Below are 21,583 nucleotides of genomic sequence, written 5' to 3' on the forward strand. Positions count from 1 at the left end.
GGTCAAAATTCTGACGTTGGTGAGGTTTTTTTTTTTTTTTGAAATGAGTTGAAGTTTCGTCCCTTGATTAATACCAAATATTATTTGTAAAATATGTATGTAGTTTATCTTAATCTACGATATTTTCACAACCATATGGATGACTTTTCATGATGGATATTTACATTTAGGACCATTCCTAAAATAATCTCTAAGTGATCAAAAGCCGAAAGAAGTTCAAAATGTTTACATGTACGAACTTAACATCAAATTCTCGATAGTGCAAGGGCCCATTGCTCCACTTTAGAACCCTGTGTCCTACAAATTAAAGATGCTTGGGTGATTCACATTTCAGCAAGTTATAGATTGCCCGTTACTTTTGACACGTATACTGAGTGGTTTTTTTTTTTTTACTTAGCAGTGCAATAAGAGCATCAACTTTAAAAAAGAAGACTAATATAACTTTCAAGTTCTGCTAAAGGGGCAATGAAACACCATTTGGGAATATATTTAATATGTTTGGTCGTTATTAGATACCTCTTTGTATTTATTTCTGAGCTCTTGAGAAGTCTTAGTGCGAAAATAGGTAGGAAAATTATTGATGAGGCAAGTTTGCCATCATCAAGTTGCCATCAAGCAATTGGCCTATTGAAGACAAAGCCAAGACAGGTAGTCTGACCGAGAGACAAAGCTCATGCCTTTTTCAGGATTTTATGAAAAAAAACCGACGTCATTCTCATTAGTTGTTAGATATTGTCTATCATCCATCCCTCCATCCTAGGGTAAAACTAAGGTAGATAGCCATAAAACTAAGGGATGATCGGTATTTTTGGTTTGACTCATGACGGACAATGTCGACTGGACTTGTATGCAAAAGGGGGGACTAAATTTGCTTGGACTCACAGGTGAACATGTAACCTAAGCCTAATAGGCTTGCCTGTTTAGTGTCTCAGGCGGACTACCGTGTTTTAAGTTTGACATATGACAGACAAGTCCCCTGGACTCGCAGGCAAACGGAGAGACCTATAGTTTTCCAAGAATTTTGGTAACGACGATTTGAGATAGCAGGATGACCGGTCAACTAAACGGTTTGCTTACTTGGGTTCGACTTACGTTTGGCTGTATTGTAATTAAAGATTGTGGGTCCACGGAAGATGTAAAAAATAGAAAAAAACTTGAAGAAAAAATAGAATTTATTTACTCTAAATGACAAAAGTAATATTTCTGTTTAAGCGCTCCTTTGAATTTCTTTACCTTCTAAGGTAACTTCCAAGTTTTTGCATAGAAATATTATCTGTTTTGCCTAGATATGGTACTTGTTAAAAGGATGGTTAGGTGATAAAATTATAATGCGGAATTAAAAAAATTATAATGGGCGAGATAGGGTAATCCTTTAAGGTTTCGTATCCCCTTAAATGAAGTAGTAAAGAATCAGCTCAATATCAAATCCTGTAGACCTTCATTTGCCTTGCTAAGCTACTAAAGAATGGCTCCCTGAAAAGTGTTTGCTAACCTCATGTTCTTTCTTTCTTCAAGCTTATGAATACGCCTTATTAATACTAAGATGCTATTGATGCATCTAAAAAAAGATATATTGTTTTCGCAGAAAGAACTTAATCTACCAAAGATAAAGAATTTAAAATTTCTCAGTGGCATCGATTGGGGAGCGGGGGGGGGGCGTCAGAAGGAATTTGCCCCTCCCTCCTCCCATCTCCTAATTCTTTTGGCAGCAACTTGGATTTTAAAAAATACTTTTTCTGGTATTTTCATTGGAAGATACATTTTTTTAGTGTCGACATTGAAAAAAAATGCAACCCCCTTAAATTCTGAAAATTTGCCCCCCCCCCCCAAAAAAAAAAAATATATATATATGTATATATATATATATATATATATATATATATATATATATATATATATATATATATATATATATATATATATATATATATATATATATATATATATATATATATATATATATATATATATATATATATATATATATATATCTTTCGAAGTAGACAAGGAACAAATATTTAACCTTTCAAAATCTAATAAAATTTCTTCGTCGAATTTTCTTTTAAATATTAGACCCCTGATTCCAATATTTATAGGAAGCAGGTTCAGCTTTCATCCAATCTGGAGATTCTTTTTTGACGATTTTACCATCTTCGACGAACAGACCTGAATCCCTACTTACGTTCCTATTATAAGTACTTGCTCTCCCTCTGTTGAATTCTCCATTTCTTCTACCTCTATCTGCGAAATTATTCGCTTAGGCATTGTAAGAATCTCCCTTGATTCCAATTTTGCTCTGAGCGTAGCTTACGCTTCCTTCGTTTATCTTATACCTACTTCCTCTCCGTCTTCCTCTGTTAAAATATGGCCTTCCACTGCCACTGTTAAATTCTTTTTTTCGTGACCTCTGCTAATTTCTGACCTTCCTTTGCCTCTGTTAAAATTGGACCTTCTTCTACCTCTGTTAAAATCTGATACTCCTCTACCTCTCTTAAACACCGAACCTCTGCCTTTACCCCCCTTCCTTCATACTTACTGTCTCTATTTCCGTTAATGTGAAATGCTTGTCCTGTGCCTCTGCTTATACTACATATGTACCCCTTCCCTTATTTGTCACTATTTGTACTCCCTCTATCTCTGTAAATGTTGCTTATATTTTCAGGATAGTTGCGTTTTATTTCTGGAAAGCTTTCCAAGTCTTTACGAAGATTCGTCTTCACCAGATTTTCTTGATCCTGTTGATCTTTATCATTCATCTTCTGATCTGAGATATTTTTATCAAAAGGCTGTATTAATATTTAGATAGCTTCTCCTGCTGTTCAATCCCAGGAGGTGGACACTCAGGGGAGGGGGAGTCATCTGGGAGATTGGATTCATTCTCCTCTGGTATATCTGGCTCATTGTTAGTGTTTTGAGGTGTTGGAATTGATACCTCTGGCATAGCAACATATGTTTCAGGGACTGGAATGGTCTTCAAGATAACAGTTTGCACAGGTAGGCCGTCTATGGGGTTGAAGGCATCACTGGACGAGAAAGAGTTTCTTCTGACTCCACGCTTGACGGAACATCAGCAGGATATTTATTCTCCTCTTGTATATCTGGTTCAACCTTAGCAAAAGATGTTTAGACCTTAGCAACTGTTTTGTGACCATTACCTTGAAGTAGTGTGGGGGCCCGGCCACGAGGCAATCCAGATGAGACTGGTTTCCAATCAGTCTAAAAACCGGTTCCGTATGAGCCTCCAGCCGTGGTCACAGTTGTGTTGCAGAGTGTTGTCCCACGCATTTTCGGGAGCTACCGCGTTGATATTGTCAAGGTATTTTGGCTCTCAACATGTCAGACCAGGAATTTAACGTGAAGTTCGTAGGAGAAGTGGAGAAGCATGAAGAGCTGTACAACTATAAACTTTCTGTAAAAATTCTGTAAAGTGCGACACTCTGTAAAATGCGGTAAATTTTCTATCTGTTAAAGACAGTTCTCTTGCTGCTAAGAACAGACGAGACTTTATTTTCTTTTCCAAGTAAGGATGGACCCAATAAACCCTCTGAGCCCTACGAAACCTGCGGTACTCATAGTAATCAATTAAGTCTTCCTCGTCGGAACTCACCATAATTAACCACACTGCGCTGCTCAATTAGATAAACACAAATGATGCACAACCACTCGCGTCCGTGGGCGGAGACACGTTTTATTTTGGTTGTAAATTGGGCGTAAACGAGTTGCAGATGAGACTAGTTTCCATCCGTTGTCTTTAAACAGTTGCTTCGTGGGTGCTGGGCCTTAATCATTACAAATTGTTTGTCAGAACAACTTTAAACAGAAAGTTGGCAGATTTATAAGGCACTTAGACTGATTTCTGAGACATACGAGACACTCCAAAAGCTGAGAAATGATAGTGAATGAAAACTTCAGCAAAAACAAAGCCGAATTCTTGACTTTACACGATATCCAGAAAACGAAGTCTCCGAAACCAGTGCTCGGAACTTGAGATTTGTCAAGTTTAAAATCTTGCTCCATTTGAATATGCTCCTTAGAGATTGAAACAGTAATGATCTTATCATCGTTAACTTGCTTGATACTTTGAATTGATACCTCTGGTGCAGCTTCAACTAGCTAACTGTCAAAATTCTGACTTGGGTGAGATTGTTTCTTTGGAAACGTAGATAAAGTTTTGTTATCTGATGAATGTCAAACATTGTTTGTGAAATGTGTAATTCCCCACAACCATATAAATGACTTTGTAATGATGGATATTTAACCATTTTGGACCATTCCTTATATCCCAATCCCTAATTGATCGAGAGCCGAAAGAGATACAAGAGGTACATAGGGGTCCAAAGAATGCCTGAACCCGCTATGTCCTACAAATTAAATAATGCTTTGTGTTTTTTTTTTTTTTTTTACGAATACGCTGCTATCTGAGCATCAACTTTAAAAAGCAAGCTAAAAATGCTTCAGTTTCGGCTCAGGTGACAATGAAACACCATTTGTGGCAAATATCTAAAGTTTTTTGGATATTAATTGATATCTATTTGTATTTTCTTCTGAGTTCTTGAGATTTCTAGGTGCGAAAATAGGTATGCAAGCTATAGATGAGGCTAGGAAGTAATGACGATTTGATATAGCGAGGTGACCGGTCAACTAAACGGTTCGCTTAATTAGGCTCGGCTTGCGTTTGGCAGTATTACAATTAAAGATTGGAGATCCACGGAAGATGTAAAAAGTATAAAAAAAAACTTGAAGATAAAATAGAATTTACTTACTCTAAATGGCAAAAGTAATATTTCCGTTTATGCGCTCCTTTGAATTTCTTTACCTTATAAGATGACTTCCACAGACCTTTAAAAGTTTCATTCACCTTTCTAAACTACTCTTTAAAATACTAAAGAATGCCTCCCTGGAAAGCGTTTGGTAACTTCATGTGCTTTCTTTCTTCGACAACGTTGGAGAATATAAGTATTAAGTTCAGAAGTTTTTTTTGTATTCAAGGCTTATGAATACGCCTTGTTAATCCTAATATGCCATTTACGCATCTAAAAAATATAATTTTGTCTTTTTTTTAGTATACCTGAAAATTAAAAAACACTATGCCTTTTGATAGTATTAATTTAAAAAACTTTTTCCACAAAACGAGTTTTTCAAAGAAAAGTAAAGAGTTCCATTAAGCCAGGAATGAACAAGAATACAGTCAAATTATCTTTCAAGGGTAAAACTTCCACAATCAAGCGTAAAACTACCATTATCAACAAATAAATGAAACTCAAAAGGAACAGAAATTACAATAAATAGGCAAGTCAAACTCAAAACAAACAAAAATTAACATGAGTAGGGCTGATAACCCCCAAGACCAGTACACAATTTGTGCTTTACTGAAAAAAAAACAAATGACTGTGGATTGTCAGTTTAATTGACATATACTGTTGTTTATTCCTTAAAATTTTATATAGTTCTTTATTTATTAAAGTAAGAAAAGTGAAAGCATTTCGAACGTATTTTGTTTTCAGTAAAGTGCAATTGTGTTCTGGTCTTGACAAGCCATGGGGGTTATCAGCCCTACTCATGTTCTCTCCATAGTATGGGTTGCTATTTGTATGATGGAGAAACTTTTTCAACAATTTTTAATCCTGACAAAAACCAGTATTTATCAATCTAATTTTATAGCTTCTGAATCTGAAGCAGGGTTGCCACCCTGACCTGGAAGAATTTACTAAATCAGAGAGGAAAAATTTACTAGATCGCATCTGTTTTTACTAAATGCTCAAAAAAAGTTTTTGAGCCACCAAGCATCGATTTTTGCTATAACAAGATAATCGATACGATTTTACCAATCTTTTTTCCTTTTTTCTTTTTTTTCTCTTTTCCTTTTTCTTTTGTTGTATAGTATGATTGAAAATTCCGGAAACCTACAAGTTCAAAAATCCTTTATGTTACATTTCTACTTACTTTTAATTTCTCTCAGCAGGCTCCTTTTTCCTCAATAAAAATTTTCAAACTGAGGAGATTCACCTTGGGTGGTTGGCTTTTGTTTTGATTCCAATAGATTCCCAATCATCACAAATCCAAGTGTCATTATAGCTTCATTTTTAGTTGGTAAGATTTGATACACAGAAAGCTGATTTTGTCGACCTATAGACGCCGGAAGTGAAGTGTTTGTTTATGAAAATAGGTGACTGTTTTTCTCTGAAACAGACAAGCAAAATTGTAAATTGTAAAATAGACAAGCAAAAATTGTAAATTGTCATATGTTTACGATAATTTTGTCCCCTGAATTTAGGGAATATAAAAAAAAACTTTTATTTACTATAAGTCATGACCTTTTAGTAGTTTTTACTACGTTTCGGGAAATTTACTAGATCCTCTAAATTTACTAGATTTTTTTTTTACTAGATCTAGTAAAATCCTACTGACGGTGGCAAGCCTGATCTGAAGTTGACCTGAAAAATAAAACTTAATATCACTCCTAGAAGATTCTATCTATGCTCTTTGACAACCTGGATACACTTACGCTCTGTTTATTTATTTAGATTGTAAGAGCCGGAGTAAATAGTAGGATCTAAAAGTTTCAACTTATTACCCCCAGTCGTTCTCGATATATTGCTGAGGTGTCTTATTGGCAACCATAAACACAATGCTTTTTTATTTATTTAAAATAACATTTAGTTTTAAAGCATAATGGGCCTATTGCACAAATGTGGGGGGTTGACTTGCCTAATATCCCTAAGGACATAGTTGCTGGACCTCTTCTATTATGCTGAACAAAATAGCTGTCTCAAAATTTTGACTGGATGGGTTTGGAAAATAAAGGCTTGAGAGAAGGGCTGCTTGCCCTCCAATCTCTTTTTACTTTTAAGAAAGGCCCAAGAACTTTTAATTTTGAATTGAATTAGCTTCTTTAAAAGTTTCAATGATACTTCTAGCTATTATAGAGTGGTGTTGCCTATTATATTGCTTATATGCCCCTTTGAAAACCTGCATGCATACAGTTTCATATATTGCTTTGTCATCTTTTTGAAAGTCCACATGCTCATGTTTTTTTTTTTTTTTTTTTTTTTTTTTTTTTTTTTTTTTTTTTTTAACATTCGCCTAAATGCTCCTTAAAAGTTTCACCTTAATACCCTCAGCTTGCGCAGTAGCAATAGTTGTAACAGCAGTAGTAGCAGTATGTGCATAGGACCTTTGGTTTCTTCAACATTCCCTTCAACACATGCTGAAAGTTTCAGCTGAAAGTGGCAGTAGCAGTAATAGAGGTAGTAATTATGGTAGCAGTAGCATTAGGATGTAAATTTTTTCTTTTGGTTAGTTCAACATCCCTCCCAACCAATCCTGTTAGTTTCGACTTCGCACACCAAACTGTTCCTAAGATATTGCTGTTACATCCTTTTGACAACCTGCATACCGAGGGCGTGTTCTGATTCAATTCACCTTTCCCCCTCAAAATTTCTTAAAAATTTTATCTTCATGACCTTAGGCATAGTCGTAATAGCAGTCACAGTATTAGTATTGATATTACTAGTTACAGTATTGAATAGCGGTAGTACTACTAGCATCAGTAGTATTAACCTATTGCCTTTTGGTCAGTTGAACATCCCTCTCATCAAGTCCTGGAAGTTTCAACTTAATACAATTAGCCATTGCTATGACATTGCTGATATGTCCTTTTGATAACCTGAATGTTTAATTGCAATAGAAGTAGTAGTAGTAGTAGTAGTAAATGTAGCAGGAACAGTAGTATTAGCAGTACTGTGCACATATTGCCTTTTGATGACATGATCTTCACCTTTAAGTATTCTCTGAAAGTTTCAGTTTTATACCCAATTCAATTCTTGAGATGCGCTATTTTGACAATGTGCATGCACAAAGCGTCTTTTGATTTCGTTCAAATTTCCCCTAATTACTCTAAATGGAGTAGTGTGGTAGTTGTAGTGGTGGTAGTTGTGGTAGTATTGATAGCATGCAAGTATTGCCTTTTTGATCATCTCCCTTATCATTTCCTGAATTTTCCAAATTAATATACTCAGTTATTCCTGTGTTGTACCCTTTGGACAATCCGTTTACACATAACATGTTTTGACTTAATTCAACACTCCCCTCGACATTCTCTGGGAAAGGTTCACCTGAATACCCTTCGTCTTGTTGGAAAGTAAAGTTCAGACATGCTTACTTTTCTCAATAACACATATTATGTGTAACCAATGAACGAATTGCCTAACTTACATTCCTTGTCTTGAGGACTCTTGGGAGGTTGACTCTGGGGGGGGGGGGCTGACGTCCCTCTATTCACTTCTGACTCTTAAAAAGGGCACTAAAACTTCCGACTTCCAATCAAATGAGCTCCATCCGATCCAAAGTTTATACAACAACCCGTTCCATAAAACTCTTATATGCCCTGAGCATAACTTACAACCCTTGTGCATGGGCTCTGGGGGATTATGTCCACCCTAAAGACGTTGTTATATGATTCTTGTATTATTGGTAACAAAATGGATATCTCACAATTTCAATTGAATGTGTTTTGGGAAAAGAGGAAGTCAGGGAGGGGGACTAGTTGCTTTCCATCATGTTTTAATTTTAAAAAGGAACTAGAACTATACATTTCAAATCAAATGAACCTTTTCTAAAAGTCACACGACCACCCCTTCCATAAGAACCTTATATGCCCCTGGGGCATAAATTACAAATTTTACCCCCAGACTCTGGCTAGCCTGGCTAGCCCCAGACTTTGTTGGCTAACCCGGATCACTTTTAGTCTTAAGATGGGAACTAGATCACCTGATTTTCAATCAAATGAGCCCCCTCTGGAGTTTATACTACCATTCTTTCCATAAGAACCTTATATGCCCTCGGGGCATAACTTCTCACCCTCAAGCTGAGGGCTCTGGGGGAGGGGGGATGTCATTCTCAGAGACAGTATTTCCAGACCTTTCAACCACGCTAAATAAAATAGGCTATCTTAAAATTTTGATTAGTCGTGTTTTGGGAATTGATGGGCGTGGGGGAGGGGGGCTTGTTGCCCTCCAATCACTTTTGACTATTAAAAAAGGCCCTTTCAATTTCCAATCGAATGAGCCTTTTTTGAAGTTTCTACGACAACCAATGGTCATCTACAAATTTCTATCAGATGCTTTTTGGAAAATACGAGGTGTCGGGAGGGGGGGGGGCGTACCCGCCTCCGATCACTTTTAATCTTAAAAATGGTATTGGAACTTCTCATTACCAATTCAGTGAGCCCTTCCGAAGTTTATACAACCACCCTTTCTATAAAAACCTTATATGCTTCTAGGGCATAACTTACCACCCTTGTCCTGAGTGGGGGGGGGGGGGGTGTCATTCTCAAAAACATAATTTCCGCACCTTTCAACTACGTTGAACAAAATGACTGTCTCAAAAATTTGATTAGATATGTTTGGGGAATGGTGGGCGTATGAGGGGGATTAGTTCCCCCTATTTTTGATTATTAAAAGGGGCAGTACCTTCAATTTCCAATCGAATGAGCCTTTTTCGAAGTTTCTACGAAAACAAATGACCATCTCAAAATTTCTATAAGTCGTATTTAGGGAAAATACACCCCCCCCCCACCCGAGGTGTGGGTGGTATCCACCCTCCGATCACTCTGAATCTTAAAAAGGGCACTATAACTTCTTATTACCAGTCCAATAAGCCCCCTCCGAAGTTTATACGATCACTCTTTCTATATAAACTTTATAGGCCCCGGGGCATAACTTAGAATCCTTGCCCTGAGGGTTGGAGGGTGGGTTATCATCCTCAAAGACATAATTTCCGGACTTTTCAACTACGTCGAACAAAATACCTATCTTAAAATTATTATTATATGTGTTTGGAGAAATAGTGGGTGTGGGAGGGATGTTATTTTCTTCCAACCATTAGACTATTAAAAAGGGCACTAGCCCTTTCAGTTTCTAATCGAATGACTCCTTTTCGAAGTTTTCTTCCAACCATTAGACTATTAAAAAGGGCACTAGCCCTTTCAGTTTCTAATCGAATGACTCCTTTTCGAAGTTTCCACTATAATAAGTGGCCATCCCAAAATTTCTATCATATATATTTTGGGAAAATACGAGGTGTTGGGAGGTATCCACCCTCCCATCACTCTGAATCTTGAACAAGGCACTAAAACTTCTGATTAGCAATCCAGTGAGCCCTCTCCAAAGTTTATATGATCACTCTTTCTATGTAAACCTTATGTGCGCCATGGCATAGCTTACAACCTTTTCCCTGGGGGCTGTAGGAGGGTTGTCATCCTCAAATAGATAATTTCCGGACCTTTGAACTACGTTGAACAAAATGGCTATCTCGAAATTTTGATTGGATGGGTTCGGGGAAATGGTCGGCGTAAGAGGGGGCTTAGATGCCCTCCAATCCCTTTCGACTATTAAAAAGGACACTAGCCCTTTCAATTTCCAATTGAATGAGCCCTTTTCGAAGTCGACAACTCCTTCGATACGAAGTTTTTAAGCAAAGTTTTCCAAGGGAAGTAAAGAGCGAAGTTGAAGCTTAAAACAAACAAAATTATTGGTTCACACTCTATCTAACATACATCGATAAAACCAGTTTAAATCAACTACCTGATAATATTTCGCTATATTTGTATGATTAAAGAAATCTAGCGCTTTACGGAAAACACAAAACAATTTAGGAGTTTTCGCACAGGCGAAGCAAACCGATTAAGGACGCTTTTTGAAACAAATATAGCATTTTAGAACTGCTGCTTTTTTTCATGTAATTTGGTATCACTTCTGCACAATGGCTCTGAAAAGGACATTTCATGATTAGTTTGCAGACAATCCCGGAGTGAAGCCATCTTGATAGTATTAGGACTATGGACTAGCTTTAAAATGTGTATCACAACTTGAAATATTCCGTTGTATAGAAAGAAATAACCGAATTTTCGGACTTCATACTATGGTTTATTTGTTCTTCATTATGAGTAATACTAAAGCGTGCTTTTTAAAATTTATAATTGTATATTACTAGTTTCACCAAAATGGTACCTGACAAATTAATCCATTATTTATAATAATAAATAAATAAATAAATATATTGGAAAAACCCGTCACAATTGAACAAAAGACGGATAAAAAACAAAAGAGAAGAAAACGCACATACAAAACACAACGAAACTTCTTGAAATGAAAATAATCACGAAGGAACTATAATACAACTATGTAAGAATGGCAGTCCACTGGTGGTTACTCGCTTCTACTCTATCACGGTACTTTTCAAGACACGCTTCCACCGCAGTAAATGGATCAGGTACTGAATACCGCCTCGTTAGGTAAGAATTACTTGTTCTTAATGGCATCTCCAGTAGGAACTTGAGGTACCTGAAGAATATTCTTCTTATAGTTACTTTATTCGAATTTGTAAGTAACTTCCAGAACGGCGAAACGTAAAGAACATGGGGTAAGGCAACAGCAACAAATATTTGTGCACGCAGCGACCTATTTAGATTACGCTTTGAGGAAACCGAAGCTCCATAAGCTGACCTGATCTTCTTCTCGATGTGCTTTACAAGTAGTGCTCGTGTATGCTGAAGAGTTTCACCGATCGGCAGACCCAGGTATACAATTGACTTAGAGGGCATGACCACCTGTGACCCTAGTTGGATTTCGGGTTGAGAGGCATTCAAGTTAAATAACAGTACTTCACATTTTGTCACATTAAAACTCAACCCGATTTCATCATACTCCATCTCCAAAATTTTAAAGTTAGATTCCAAAGAAGACAAAATTCTTGAAAAGTTTAGAAGGTCATCTGAAAACCCAACTAGGGACACGTCAATGCCTTTAAAAATACAGCAAGGAGCCACTTTTGACTGGGTCGTCGATATGCTGTTGTTGAACAGATCAGGTGATGATACGGCTCCCTGTTTTATACCTTTCTTCACCACAGCAAACCTACGACTTAATTTACCTGACAGTTTAATACGGACCTTGAGCCTACTATACATGTCGTTCAAGGGTTTGACAATAGCACGGTCAACTCCGGACTTTCTCAGCTCAACCATATTCTGAGAATGGATACCCGAATCAAAAGCCCGCCGTACATCATATTCTCCTATAGCTAGGCATTCTTTCGAAATGTGGGCATCCAGTAGAACATTTGCAACTACATGCAAGGCATGGGCACATCCTAAGCCAGCTTGGAATCCAAACTGGTGGGGAGGCACTTTACAACTAGCTTTAATGTCCGAAATTATGAGCTTTTCAAATAGTTTGCAAAACACAGATGATACAGTAATGGGTCTGTATGACGATGGTTCATGAGCAGGTTTACCCTTTTTCAAAACTGGAGTGATCACACCTAAACAGAAAATATCCGGTACAATACCATGTGTTAGTATAATTTGGTAAGCTATTGCTAAATGCTCCGATAGAACTGGACCACCATTCAGTAGGTGTAGAGCACAAATTTGGTCGGCACCGGCGGATAATTTCTTCTTTAATTTTTGACAAAGGTGGGTTATTTTCGCATTAGTAATCACGAGGTAATTCTGCTCTTTCGTCATAAGCTGATCGAGCTCTTCGCTAAAATTTTTATTTTTCACTTCATCTGGTGGGGAGAAATCAGCAGCAAAATAATCTACCCATATTTCCTCATCTATATCACTAGCATTTTGTCCCGTACTTTCTACAGGCCTGGCACGGAGCTTCCAGACCAAATTAGGGTTTTCAATGATTTTTGAAACTGTTTCCCGTTTGAGGCTACTACGATGTTTTCGTAGCTCTTTCGCGAACCGCCGTTTTGTATAAACCCGCAATTCATTGACTACCCCGCTTCTTGGCCGGTCGCACTCGTGCCAAACCCCCAGCCAGAATTTGGCAGCTGCTCTTGCCTTCACAAGCTCACTGTTAGAGGCCCATCCTTTCACTCGCGACCCACGTCGGACGCTACGTAATGGGACAGCAATCCTTTCAGCTACTCTCAAGGAGTGGCAAATTTCGTAGAAATACATGTTCAGTTGCAGGCGTATCTCGCTTTCTGTTAGGCCACAATCCCACTGTAGGAGGTGGAAAGGCACTTTAATTTTCTTCAAAATTTGTTCACAATTGAGCTGGAACTGCTCACGGACTACTTTTTTCCAATCACGTGTTGGCTCAGGCTTGGTTTTTGGAGCACACTGGGGACTGACGGCTGGTATTGCAAAAGAGAGAGGTAAATGATCCGAATAGGCACCGTCAGATCCAACCGAGACTGACTCTAGGTCCAGTTTGTAAGTTACTACATGATCAAGATTTGAGACGGTTTTTGCGGTACTGATAAAGGAATAGCACTTATCCTTCTTAGCAACTTTAAATCCGCTTGGTAAGGCGTTCAGCAATAGTACAGCCCGAGGGCAGGAATGATCGTCGAGATTGCAGTTAAAGTCACCAAGAATTATAACAGGGCATGATTTCTGGACTAAACTGAGGAGGCACTTTCCGAGCTTCTGGCATGCTTTTGCAAACTTCTTTTCTGAAGCGATGTCATTATAATTGGTTGGTAAATAAACATTTACGAAAAACACGCCATGCATTTTGGCAGCTTGGAACCATTCATTCTGCTCGACACACACGGGGGGCCCCGAGTTAGAGCGCGTGATTATGGCTAGGCCACCAGAGGGACGACCCCGAGTCCCAGATCTTCGCGCAGGTTGAACGAGGTAATGCATATCCGAGGAAAACTTTAGAAGGTTTACACTATCATCGGTCAGAAAGTGTTCCTGAATGCAAATACAGTTATATTCTTTAGAAAGGTCAGTTAGAAGGGGGATTCTGTCCAACACTTTACCGTTCATATTCCAGCAGAATATTCGATTTTCCATTTACGTGCTAGTGTTAGGCTGGGCTTTGTTAAAGGGACAAGCAGCATGGTAGCAAGAGTGTCTACTAGAGCCGCAGTTTAGGCATTTTTGCGGATTACTACATGGGTTGTCCTTACTAGAGCTGTGACCATCGCCACCGCAGCGCGAACACCTTTCTGGTTGCGAACAGTCAGCTGCTAAATGACCAACAGCATGGCACTTGAAACACCTCCTCGGTAGAAAGCGGAACTCTTCAATCCTGAACAGTTCTAAACAAATCTTCAGCGGGTTCGCGATAGCGTTTTCAAGTGTTTGTCGACTTGCATAGAATAACTTGAGCGCTCTCGTAGATCCGCATTGCGCCACTTTGTCGCAACCAGCAATTTGACAGAGTTCACTCTCGCTAACTGATGAGGGTCCTCTTTTCATGATACCGACAAACTGGGGAACTTTGACTTTAGTGGTTATGTTCTTCCTTTTCATTGCTTCTGCAAGTTGGGTAGCGGCATCTCGAGACTGGACAAGAATCTTCCATTCATCGTTGCTACGTTTCAGAGTAAGAGAATCGGAGCTTACGTCGCTAGGGCAAACCTTTGCAATGAAGTCTTTCCGGGATTGTGGGGACGTTAACTCAGGCGGCATATCGTTTGCTTTCACAACCACCGAGTAAAGTGGCTTTGATGGCGGATTCGCTGCTGAACGGGGAGTTGGTGAGCCCTGGGAAATAGCGTCGCGTATGGTAGTACATTGCTGCGATACCCCGGCGAGCTGCTGAGCACACTGTTCAGATGCAAGTTTGATCTTATCCGCGATAGCCCCTAATCCGGCATCAAACTTTCGACACATCTCGTTTACTTTTATTCTCACGCAGGCACTGACCTCATCAGGGCAGGTGGGCACTTCCTGCGGATCAAAAATTACGAAAGTAGGCAAGGGCTTTTTCTCTTTAGCGCAAAGGGCTAGGATTTTTGCCATTTCCATCACGTTATCAGAATCGTTTGCCGTTTTCCGATAGACGTAATCATAACCAATCTCATTGGCAAGTGTTATAAGTTTCTCCTTCGCACTAAGAATTTAAGCATGATCAAAGAATTACACAGCTCGCTTAACAATGCTTTCAATTTTGTTCCCCGCTTGCATGGATCGCGTGAGGAAATTCAGTACAGCATTGCGTACGAGAGTCCCCATTGCTTACGTCACAGCATTCAACGCAATTTTCGGATAGCGTACACAAGTATAAGGGAAGCGTCGGGACCTGCTCACCTATTCCCCGCAATTTAAGGGTAACTAAATACCAGCAGGTACGTACGGCTCTTGCGGCAGGCACCCGCCCCTCTTCTGCTTACAACCTGTGTACGTTTACCTATCGGGAATATTATTTCGCGGCTCGCTTTGCATGGAAAATTCTTCAAAAGAATTTGATTTTAGATCCAGATAATTCTTCAGACAACCAATCCTCACTCGACTGCCGATGCAATTCAGCAAAGTAACCTTAACTATACTGAAGCATATGCTGAAATCAATTACTATCTAAATCTCTTGACGGATGTATTGTAAGGTTATCCTAATTAGCCAAACACAGTTAAATCACACACTCTTCAATTATCTGGTCTATTGTTGGCTTTTTGAACAAATTTCACTGGACTTTGAATATGATAACCAAACTTTCCAAACGTTTTCGGCTGCCGACTTTTTGGCTGATTTTTCAAATTCGCCCAAAAGAAATTATATTGGCAACTTCGGAGCGGCAACAGCGACAAAGAAAAGTCGAAATCAGGACACGTTGAAATCTCTAGGGAATTACACTTATATATCACCAACTAGAAACAAATCAAACACAATAAAAATCCAAGGTAAGTGAGTATTATGTGTGCTGTTCAATGACTTTGCGGCTATTAAAATAGTATATATTTTTATGCTTAAGTTTTAAGATAATTTTATTCGTATACTGGAAATTACTGATATCAGAGCTGGTGTAAAACTATGACGAGCGTTATAGATTAATGTGTTTTTGTCAGGCTTATGTACTCATTTTGACTCCTAAATCAGTATTCTTGTTTTTTTATACTGGCCTTTTGGTGTTTTCTATAGAGCGCTATTTTTCTACAGTCATACAAACGTAGAGAAATATTATCAGTTGGTTTATTCGCCCTAGTTTATGCATGTATGTTAGATCTACTGTTAAGCAATAATTTTTTTCGTTTTAAGTTTCAATTTCGCTCTTTATATCCTTTAGAAAAACTTTTTTTTATTAATCTTTGTCCGTTTTTAATTTAAATTTAATGTGTAACAAACACTGCCATTATCTTTTTTTTGCCATTATTTAACAAAAGTTAATTAATATCAACTAGGACCTCGTTTTTTTTTCAACTGATTTTTTTCAAATGCCTTGTTGTTTTTTCAACTGATCTCTCTCATGCTCCTTTTATGAAAATTTTTCTTTAGTGAAAAAATTCATATTTACCTTTTATACAATAAATGCTTTTTATTTTAGGAAAAAGATGCAGCTTTGGAGTCAGATGACCTTGGAAAAGACTTAAGGACAGTCCAAGCTCTACAGAGAAAGCACGAGGGCCTTGAAAGAGACCTGGCCGCCCTTGGGGATAAGGTAGTTTTATTCTGTTTTTATGCTATAGTCTAAAGTGTACTAGCTAATGAAGGGTCAAATTACGAATTTACCAGTAACGACACTGCCTTTCAAACACCTTTTTTTATCGAAGTGAACTTTGACTGTTTCAAAGAGAGGAAACCATTCTCTTATTATAAGTTAATCCAATTGGCAACATGAAGAAAGAGAAAATTTTTCATTGTTATAATCCTGAGCATACACGAAAATAATCTTGGGAATTATCATTATTTTCGTTTTTGTCTAGAAGTGATTTCTCTGCTTTTCTGAAAAAGGCATTTTCTGGCCACAAATTTTCAAGTTTTGTTAGTGAGAAGAGTGGCAGGGGGTCGTTTAGTTCAACTCAATGTGTTTTTTATTTCCATATATTATTTAGGCTATAGATCCTATTTATAGCTTGTAAATTAAGTTACATTCTGATTCTATCTCGAGGAGGGGGGGGGTCATTTTCCATGTTTTTTGTTGTTGTTTTTTTTCATCGGATTTGTTTTGTTATTGTATTATATAGTAATTGATATTTCAATAGTTCAGTTTTATCATTTTATGTTCATTGTTGTTGATTGTGACTAGATCTGCACAGAATACTGACCATGGCCTTTTTTTCTCGCTGAAGTGCAATCATGTAAGCAGTGTTCCCTAGCCTTACATGCACTGGCTTGACCTCATTAATTTGGATGTACATTGCAGTGGTACTAAAATAAACAACTTATTTTAGTTTTTTTTTCAACATTTAAATTGATGAATTCTTTGAGTTTTCTCTTTATGTCTCTCTCCTGCTCTAGATGATTAGACAAATACTTTTTAAAACGGAAGAGATTCTATTATCTTACAGATCCGGCAGCTAGATGAAGTCGCTGCTCGACTTATTCAGAATCATCCAGATGTGGTTGATACGGTTCTAACTAAGCAAGCTGAGATTCATGGCGAGTGGTCGAGGCTCACAGAAAGAGCCAATCGTCGTAAAGAAAAGCTCTTAGATTCATACGACCTGCAAAGGTATTTGAGTGACTATAGAGATCTGACATCGTGGACTTCCGCCATGACCGGTCTGGTCTCTTCCGATGAGCTTGCTAATGATGTCACTGGAGCAGAGGCACTGTTGGAACGTCATCAGGTGAATTTATTTATTAATTTGCTCTAACCTACTAGAAACGTAATAGTTCCTCATGTAACTTTATCATTACTATCTGTTTTTCCATCCTTCTTACATTGCTGTTATAATTGGTCTTACAATTTCTGTCTATGTTAAGCCACTGCTCCCTTTTTAGAATTATATGACACGTGTCTTAAATATTATGACTTGTGTTTGTGTTTGGTCAAAATATGAGAAGGCCTGTCATGCAACTGACTTCCAGGCTCAGATATCATCATGATATTTTAGTTCTTAGTACCCTCTTGCTTTTGGAAAACTATACCACAATGTCTTGTTTATTATATCATAAATTGCAGTCGCTTTAAAACTACCGATTGTATCCATGAATCCTGGTTTTCTTTGTGTAAGGGTTCTGCCTACTCTGTGGAGTATAATTTCTACTGTGCTTGATGAAGTTGTGGTTTTTTGGAGCTACTGAGAAACCGTTGCCTAAATTACCATGATTTGCGATGTCCTCATTTTTTTACAAGCCGAAGCATTGGGCTTATTTTTTTGTTTTGTTTTTTTCGGTTCGGCATTTTCAAGTGTTTTTTTCAATCATTTTGTATCCTTGAAATGGGTTGCCTACATATTTTCAAACTGTAAAAGAGATAAGACATATTTTGAAAGAATTGGGAAGTGTTTGTGGTTTTTTTTTTTGTTTTTTTTTTTTTTTTTTTTTTTAATTTCAGTCTCACTGTATTCAAGTAGGCCCCTTTTTGCTTTGCTACTGATTACTCATTTACTCTAATCTCGCCAAGCTGTAGCATAATTACACATTTGCATCTGGACATATGTGATTGGGGAATTTTCGCTTGTTAATTAGTTATTTTATTTTCTCCCCTTTTTTATCTACAGTCAACATATAAAGGTAGATAATTTTGTAATCAGAAAATAAGCACTACCGGAATCAGGTTTCTGGTTGTGAAAAGAGTTGTCAAGTTTTTCTTTTATTATTTATCCAGCTTATGATTGGCTTTTAAAGCTGATATCCATCTAGGACGTTATCAAAACTCAATTCCCTGTGAGGACGGGCAATCTGGCAATTGTCCAGTCACAGTCTATGAACGATTAGGCTTCCTGTGTTTCACTTGCAGAGTAGTTAGCTTCTTATGTATAAATGAGTGCATTATAGACAGGGACATCATGGTTGCAACAGTAGCTGAAAACTCATAAAAAGCAAGCTCCTGGTAACTGAAAATTTAAATCACACACAGGCAATATTGACTTTTCTCCATGGGCTTTGAGGCATGTTGTTTCACCACTTGTTATAGTTTGCACTATTCGTTTTTTTTTTTTTTTTTTTTTTTTTTTTTTTTTTTTTTTTTTTTTTAGATTCCAAGATTTTTTTAAGATTTAAAAAGTTTTTTAAAAGGTTTTTTTGCCACTGTGTAAAAGAGGTGGTTGTAAAACTTTGGAGGGGTCTCGTTCGATCAGGAAATGAAAGTCCTGGTGCCTTTTAAGAGTCAGAAGTGATTAGAGGTCAACCTGTGCCCCTTCCTTTGCCCATTGTCACTACCTTACTCACATCTCAAGACATCCGTTCGAAATCTTTGATAGGGTTATCAAAATCGTATATCTGCATCATCTTGGGAACTATAATTTTTTTTTATGAAACATTGGGATTACTGGGGGGATGGAAGTCGACGGAATTTCTGATTTTGAGTTTTGAAGGAGGTGAAGTCGAGGGCGACAAATATGTGCCTCCAATCCGTCTATTACACTATTATCCACAGTAAAGTAGGGAGGGAAACCAAAGTACAGTATATTCAGTCGGGCTATCAAAATAGCGTATCAGTAACATCTTTTTATCAATCGGGGAATCTGCCAGCAGCTTACTAGGCATGTATACTGGGTCAAAGAAGCCTAAGAAGGAAAAATTTATAAAAAAGGGTAGGTTGTATTGATTCTTGAAACACTAAAATGGACTAAATATTGTTTTTATTAGGGTGGAACCCTATTCCTGTTTGTGGTAATTTTCGCTCGTCTATTTATTTTAATTTATGTTTGTTCCAAGATTTATTTATTAATCTATAGTAGTATCTGTTATATTTAGTCATAACAATTTTAGAAGTAATAGTAACCAAATTTAAAACAATTTTCAGTTTTAATCATGCTACTAACGATTGCTCATAATCAAACAGATTAGGATATTCTCTAAGGTAGAATTCTAACAATCACCTATAGTAAAAATAGTATCCGCGTTAATGATGAAATATATTTGTACATTTAAATTCTCTTCAGTTTTGCTCTCCTGGAGAAGTTATCTTTTAGTTCTGTCGCTTTGGCAAAATATGTAAAGGAGTTGTTCAAGGTCCATGTCGATTAATCCCCATTGGAGATTGTAACAAAACCCCCAAAATACCTGCTCGGCTCTACAGATTGTTTGCTTGAAATTAAACTTATTAATGATATCGGCAGATTTGGCAAAATATATAAAGGAGTTGTTCAGGGTCCATGTCGATTAATCCCCATTGGAGATTGTAACAAAACCCCCAAAATACCTGCTCGGCTCTACAGATTGTTTGCTTGAAATTAAACTTATTAATGATATCGGCAGATTTGATTAAACAACGATGATTTTTGGGGTCCGAATTCGATTCATTTCTTCTTGTTCTGAGACAAAAGATAAACCGTGTTTTCAAGCTTATGCGTTAAAACAGAAAAACAAATCATAGGCATTTATTCTACTCCAGTTGATAGCCAAAATAAAAACGACCTAAAAGTATAGAAAACATTTATTAAACGACATAAAAGGGCTTGCACACCACATACGTAATCGTATGTGCTAAGTGGCCCTTTTGCGTTACGTTGAGTATTACCTTTTACACTTAAACTAGTCTTTTCGCAATATACTAACGTAAAGATTAATAAAGAATTTATTATATTCATCATCTGAATTCCTCATATTCACCAATAGGAATATTCGAAAACTAAAAATGCGGTATTGACATGGGATTGTAGCTCTGATCAAATTTGAGAGACATTCTAGGTTTAAGTGAATTAATTTATCTTCAAAATTAACAAATTCACCTTCTAAAAACTCAATTGTATTGCTACTATTTGGATGGTTCCTTAGTGTACCATAAAATTTTGTGTAGAGCTCCAGTCTGCCGTTAACTGCACCCTTGCACCCCAAGACTTGACAAGACTTGCGCCTCATGAATACATAATGTAAAGTCTTAAGATATACAATTCTGTAGTGAGAAAGAACCGTAATACGCAAACTCCATAACAAACGCCTTAAGTACCAGAATTTTAACTGTTTGGAGTTAAAGCTGTTTGTCGGAAGAGTTGCGAATTTTTCGATGTAATATTTTATATAGTTCTGTTCATATTTAATATGTTTTTCTTATTATTAATATTATCAGTCAGTGCTGTAAAGGATTTGGATTTAAAAAAAAGCTGAAGATTCAACAGCTAATATTTTTTTAGAATTATCGAGCGGAGATTGATGCTCGTCATGGCATTCTACCTCCTCAGGTATGCTGCTTCTTAAATGACCCACTAATAAATAACACAACTAAAGGTGTCTCTCGTCTCTCATGAACTTAACCCTTCTGGTGCTAGTACCTCTTCTAATATTCTTGTCTCTTCCTTTGGAACGACCTGGCTTCGCAACTTTCCCTTCCCTCTCCTTTACCATTTTCATGAAAATTATATAAAGCCTCCTGATTTTCAAGTTTGCGAAAAAAAAAAAAAATCGAAGTCTTTTTCTAAGCTTGTCAAGTTTTTTTAGGTTTGCTTGCCAGTCCATGACACTTCCAAATTCAAATGATAAATTGAATTTTACATATTTTCTGGGATAAGTTTCAATGTTGAATCCATTCAATTAGTTAAGACGAATTTGAAAATAACTTGTCATGTCTTAATTATTATTCAGTCTAAATTTCACTTTTTTTTTTTATTTTTTAGTTTTTCTGATATTTGCTTTTTCGCAAAAAAAAAAAAAAAAAAAAAGGTAAAACCATTTGTAGCTTAGGAGGTTCATTATGACTGATAGAGAAAAGGCCAAAAAGATATT

General features: G+C 37.2%; 1 protein-coding gene across 6 annotated transcripts in view; it reads left to right on the plus strand.

Annotated features, from left to right (window-relative positions):
* The window catches only part of alpha-Spec (alpha spectrin), a 161,085-nt gene that overhangs the window by 82,673 nt on the left and 56,829 nt on the right, over positions 1–21,583 (plus strand). For 4 of the 6 annotated variants that reach the window (XM_089087795.1, XM_089087815.1, XM_089087803.1 and 1 more), the window contains exons 22-24: positions 16,296–16,409; positions 17,260–17,541; positions 20,995–21,042. In XM_089087795.1, coding sequence (XP_088943921.1) covers positions 16,296–16,409; positions 17,260–17,541; positions 20,995–21,042 — 444 coding nt within the window. The remainder of the gene's footprint in view (positions 1–16,295; positions 16,410–17,259; positions 17,542–20,994; positions 21,043–21,583) is intronic. The other 2 variants (XM_089087821.1, XM_089087825.1) reach the window with 1 other exon arrangement.

The sequence above is a fragment of the Artemia sp. Qi Xiang Cuo genome, chromosome 1, assembly GCF_049724085.1.
Source record: "Artemia sp. Qi Xiang Cuo chromosome 1, ASM4972408v1, whole genome shotgun sequence".
Lineage (NCBI taxonomy): Eukaryota > Metazoa > Arthropoda > Branchiopoda > Anostraca > Artemiidae > Artemia > Artemia sp. Qi Xiang Cuo.